The sequence below is a fragment of the Schistocerca cancellata genome, chromosome 1 (assembly GCF_023864275.1).
Source record: "Schistocerca cancellata isolate TAMUIC-IGC-003103 chromosome 1, iqSchCanc2.1, whole genome shotgun sequence".
Lineage (NCBI taxonomy): Eukaryota > Metazoa > Arthropoda > Insecta > Orthoptera > Acrididae > Schistocerca > Schistocerca cancellata.
Window position 1 is genome coordinate 1,012,514,510 of NC_064626.1, and position 6,000 is coordinate 1,012,520,509.

Consider the following 6,000-nt stretch of genomic DNA (forward strand, 5'->3'; position numbering starts at 1 on the left):
ATTGTGCAACAGCAGTCACGAGTGAGTTTCCTTTCCACAGGTTCCCAAACCTGATAATGGTTTCTTTACACAGGATTCCAAGCCAGTGATATATTTCTATCAGTGTCAGAGGCCAAAGCTATAAGTGTTCTCTTTTAGGATCCTAAGCTATTTGAATTTTTTTTACGGGCAGAATGTCATGAGGAAACTTAAACTGCCAGTTGGGTGATGTCATTAATGGGATTGTTGGGGAAAAATTTTGATAAGAGAGAACCCAAAAAATTATACTTTTCAAACGTGATTATCTGAAATAATTAGTGCCACAAAAAAGAGAAAATTATGCTTTTTATTGGATTGCATATTCCATTCTGTTTTGTATAATAACAATTTTGTAGAGCTGAATGCTGTAGAGATGTCAAAAAAACAAAAACAAAAAAGACTACTTAGTTGCAGTATTTCTGACTCAAGCTCATTTCCTAGTCATCAGGACTTCTGAGATTACTAAACAATTGTAGGACATAATAAAAATGTTGATTTAAATTGAGTACCAGTGGAATATGAGCCTATTATATAGGCTCATATTTTTTAGGACCTTACATGCTCGCATTGCAAAAGCAATTATAGTTTTTAGGTGCTTTAGAACATGATCTTTCTAGTGCAAATGGTTTAAAAGAGTTTACAGAAGACAATTTTTTTTTCTTTTTTGTAAAAGTGGGTTAAAGTAGCCATTTTTGGTATCTTTTTTTAGAAAAATTATCAACTTTGTCGTCATTCTGTAAACTGTTGGAAAGTGGTAGCAGACTGAAATTTTATATTCTAAGATCTTGTATTGAAAAGTTATTAAGTGGGTGGCTTCAGGTATATCCCGCACTTACATCCGGAGATACAAAAAGCTAAACTCCACGTTTATTTCGAGCATCTGTTTTTTCAACCGACTTTGCTTCAAATTATCCAAATACATATCACTGAGGATAATATTTTCTTCATTATTTTGCTTAAGAGTGTGCAAAAAGTTTTATAAGAAGACCTACCTTTGTTTCTTTCAAGAATATATTGTTGGAGATATTATGTCTGAAATTTGCTGAAAACTCATGGGTGCATTGTTAATAATTGCATTATGGGGTTTAACAAATGACTAAATCTCTGCAAGTATTAAATTGACAAAAGTGGAACTCTTCCAATGTTAATTTGAAACATATGTGAAAGTTCACACAAAATTTCAACAAAGTCCATGAGGGTTATGTGGGAAATTTTTCTGAAATTAGACCACTTGGCATATTGTGTGTATTTTAGTTGGTAGACAGCACAAGATTTGTAGAATACTGTGAGACTGTGTCAGTGGTACAGACAAAAAATTCTCAAAATGGGTCAGCAGTTGGAGTAAGAGGTTAAAAGGCAAATAGCAGAAAGCTGGAAAAATATGTAGTACAAGTGAAAATTAGACTTACTGACAGAATAAGGCGAAGTTCGTGCCTGACAGTATAACAGTTGCCAAGTACTCTGTGCTAAGACACCCAGTATAATTTGTTGGATGATTTATATTACACACCCTGTTCACAACTATGTAGTGCTAACTGTTAACATCACCAGTTTCAAAGATGCTGAATGAGTTAGTTTGTTGATTATGTGATCCATAAATTATATTTACAGTATGAGTTTCGATGAGGACTGTCATATTCATCTGGATAACAACTATGCATATCTTGGAATCTGAAGTATTGGTATTTGATGACCATTTGTAAAAAGAAAGAAAATTACAGTCTAACAATCTGGCAGTTTTGTAGTCATTAGAAACACAGCAATAGTTAGAACAAGGATGGGGAACAAAAGCAGTTGTAACATATCCATTTTAGCATTTGCCTTAAGTAATTTAGGGAAATCATGGAAAATGAAATCTTGATAGTGAAAAGGGGATTTGAATTCTGTACCTCATGAATGTAAGTCAAGTGTTGATCGTTTACAGGTGTGTAGCTAACTGTATGTGAGAGTTTCTGACACAGATGGCTTTAATCTGCATTTAAACACAAATCTACAACTGGCAAGACCTTATTCAAATCTTGAAAGGACTCAGAGACCAAATGGCCCTTTCTAGGGCATAAGCCTAATGACAATTACTATCAGAAGGTGGTAAAGTCACAACTGCCGTCCGAATAGAGACAATCATTTTTTCTGAAGCTATGTCTTTACTGAAACTGCTGTTGCTCTGTGTGATTGTGGGGTCAGACTAGTCAGCAGTAATCCCCTTTCCTGAGACAACACTGGAAAAGAAGAAGATTAAGGTACTTGAGATGTGAAATTATAGATGGATGCTAGAAATGAATTAGAATTATTAAGATAAGAAATGTGGAGATTTTCCGCAGAATCAGCGAGGAGAGGCTGATATGCTAAACACTAAATAGAGATGGGATGGGACGGATTGGTAGAAGCTTTCAAAACATCAGGGAACAATTGTTTTGAATATCAGTCAATCATGAGCGCACAGTTTATATTTCATAGCTGACGTTTTGTGGTATACTTAGGAAAGAATTTTTATGCAATGGCACATAGTTTTCATCCAAACCTAACTTCAAATGTATCTTTCACTATGCAGCAGTGTGTGTGCTGTTATGAAAGTTCCTGGCAGCTGCACCTGATTAGAGCTCAAACCTCAAACCTTGAACCTTGTCTTTTGGGGGCTGTCTTCTTACCAATTCAGAAATCCAGGCGTGACTAATGACTTATATTCACAGCTTACTTATCAAACTTCACAGAAGTTTCCAGAATGAGATTTTCACTCTGCAGCGGAGTGTGCGCTGATATTCACAGAAGTTGTTCTGCTAATCTTATGGCTCACATCCATGGAAGTGAGGGTAATGCAGGAAAATAATTTAATCAAAACCTAGACAGTTGTTTCCAGAATGAATCTTCCACTCTGTGGCAGAGTGTGTTCTGTTATGAAACTTCCTTTCTTCCAGGAATGGAAGTCCCACAAGGTATGGAGGAGAACTTTTGTGAAGTTGTGAAAGTGGTACTGACAGAAGTAAGGCTGTGAGAGCTGCAAGTGGACCTTTGTTCTCGTATTTTGTGTGAAGTTTCTTAGTTAGTTCTTTTAGATGAAACAAATGAGGTGAAAAATTAATTAGAATGAACACACTTTATGTTACAGATATGGGCAGAGGGAATAAGTGCTGTTGTGTAGAATTTAATGCTGAAAGAATACCTCTGTATTGTTGAAAACACAATGTATTTGGATAGATAAAAAAGCTACCCCACCAAGTGGTGGCAAGAGGACACACATATAAAAGGTATTAAAGTTTACAAGCTTTCGGAGCAAGTGGCTCCTTCTTTTGGCAGAAGGGTTGAAGAGTGATTAAAAGGGGTGCAGGAAAAGGACTGGGGAGGTTTAGGAAAAATTGTCCAGAACTCTGGGTCAGGGGAGTCTTACTGGATGGGATAAGATGGAAAGAGACACTTTTATTATGTGATGCGTCATGTGGTCCATGTATCTAAGTATTCAAGTCATGACATCTAAGCTAATGAAATGATGTATATGTCTGCAGAAGCATTTGGAGAGATGCATCTGCTGTTGTACTTTTTTGTTCCAGATAATGTATAGGAATGGGGTAGACAAGGGATGGTGGCCAGAATTACCAGGTGCCACAATACTCCTTTATTGTTTGTCCACTGCAATTCTATTTCATGCTGCAGTGGTAGAACCAAACAATCTTAGACCGTCATATTGGAAGTTCCTACATCGTGTTTCGGGGGGCTGGTGAGTACAAAGTGATGTGGTGTATTGAAGTAATTTTGGACTTTCACATATTGATGGATTAATGCTTTGCTTTCTTTCTACTGCTTTTTAATTAAGGAAAGCTTTTTGTTTTACAGGATTGCAGATATAAACAGGAAACCTCTTGATGTGTATGGACTGGAGAGTTCCAAAGCACTTGCTAAGGTCCTTATTGACACAAAGACAGGAAGCACCTATTCTTCTCCTATGTAGGCTCATTATTTTGAAAATTTTGATAGCAGGTGCTGTTCAAAACATACCATTAGCACTTCATTGTGTGTTCTGGTGAAAGTCTCTGTGATAACTTTGAGCCTGGCTTATTCAGGTTTTAATTTTCTAGAAAAAGATTTAATTTTTAAAAAGATCAGTTCTGAAACTAGTGTGTATATTTTAATACAAATGTGCATTTATTATTTCACAAGCTCTGTTTTGTAATGAGCCACTTGAGCAAAGTAATATTGCTCATAAGTGATAATTGTTCAACATTCCTTTTTTTAGGCACTTTAAGTTACAGAAATCGAGTCTGTCATTTTCTTCGCCAACAAGCAAAATACAAAAGCTCATGCAACCACTCACTTTATACAAGGAAACTGACCAGGGTTTGGAATATTGTTTTAAAGAATTTTCTTCTATATGCCACAAAAAGAAAATAGTTGATTTTCAGTCTTGGAATAGATGCAATGTTTAATACAAACATAATAAGAACTCTTCATAATAAGAACTGAAAGAATTTATTTTGGAAATTTAATTTTTGTAATTAATACATACAGAAATCTGTGATAAATCATGCCAGTATTTTGACAGTTTGCAGTTTTAATTGGTACTTCTGTTGGTATCTAAGCACATCATATTTGCAGAGCCACAGTTTATAAAATTTGTAAAATCTTTTGTATTGATGTTTGATAAGAGTGTCACTGGATTGTGATAAATATGAGTTCTGAAGAGATACCATAAATGTATGTGTAATGTGTTATTTGAATTGTGTACAAGTTTTGTTGTTTTTTATTTATCTGAATATTTTGATACAGCTAAATGATAAAAGAATTGTGGAAAACTGTGATGTATAGATTGTTGAATATGGAATTCAGTTTTGGTAGGTAACTGTATTTTGTATTGTTTTAAGATATAGATAATGAGAGAGCTCTTTTCTGTTTTCTGACATCACAGATGTTTGTTGACAGTGAATTACAATATTGGTGAAGGCTGTTGTAATAATGGTGTTAAGATTGTGAAAGAAGCTGAGCTTAAGACATTTCAATGTCTTCCTTAAAATATGTACAAATGTTTCTCAAAGAATTTTCATCTGAAGAGGTCACACTTATTCAAGATTACTTAAAGTTTGGTATGAATATTTATTACAATTCAGTTAATCGCACATATGTTGTAGTTTCGGGAAGTCTCTCTTTTCATGGAGGACTGTATACAACAGTCTGTTGTAATATACTTGCCATGTATTGTTTCAAGGATTTTATTTTTTGTATGATGAAACCAAATAATAATTTTGTTTGTTTGTTTGTTTGTGTGTGTGTGTGTGTGTGTGTGTGTGTGTGTGTGTGTGTGTGTGTGTGTGTGTTTGTTTTTGAGACAGATATAGAGGGGGGGATGGAGGGAGGGGGAGGAGGCGGTGGTTTGAGAGAATGTATATAATACAGATTATGTTGAAGGCTCTCATGTAAATTTGTGCAAGTAGCATGTCCAAGTAAACTTTTTTATATTGAAAGAGATTTTGCTCAGCATTTTAATATTTTTAAAGGATGAATTATTTTTAATGTACTATATATGTATAGTGTTTTGGGATTTTATTAAAGAAGACTCTGAGACACAGTTTTATGTTTTGTTACAAATAAAATGTTATTGACTTATTGTACGTAGTCCCACATTCATCTTATAACACACTCCCTTTCTGTTTCACAACCAGTGCTTCGTATAACTGATCACAAAAAATCTACATAATGTATTGTGTACATTCCTGTCATGCTTCAATTAGAAATGTATAACGATATGGATGATTGATTGTGTCTGTGATAAATGAGAAGGAGAGTGGTAGTGAGATATCTGAAAGCTAAGAAATACAAGGAACAGCATTTTTGTTCTGTGATAAAAATTTCCGAAGCTAACTTCTACATGTAATACATCTGTGTGTGCTGCAACATCTTACTTCGAACACACAAGGAGAGGGCAAGGAACATCAGCAACACACCTAACTTAAATAACCATGTAAATCAATTGGCAGTGAGCTCTATATTGAATAT

The 6,000-nt window shown here is 34.8% G+C and overlaps 1 protein-coding gene across 2 annotated transcripts in view; it reads left to right on the plus strand.

Moving 5' to 3' along the window:
* Positions 1-5,563, plus strand: part of LOC126089118 (transmembrane protein 135-like) — a 110,393-nt gene extending 104,830 nt beyond the window's left edge. For both annotated transcript variants that reach the window (XM_049906886.1, XM_049906887.1), the window contains exons 8-9: positions 3,564-3,730; positions 3,847-5,563. In XM_049906886.1, coding sequence (XP_049762843.1) covers positions 3,564-3,730; positions 3,847-3,961 — 282 coding nt within the window. In that variant the 3' untranslated portion in view covers positions 3,962-5,563. The remainder of the gene's footprint in view (positions 1-3,563; positions 3,731-3,846) is intronic.
* Positions 5,564-6,000: the final 437 nt, after the last annotated feature.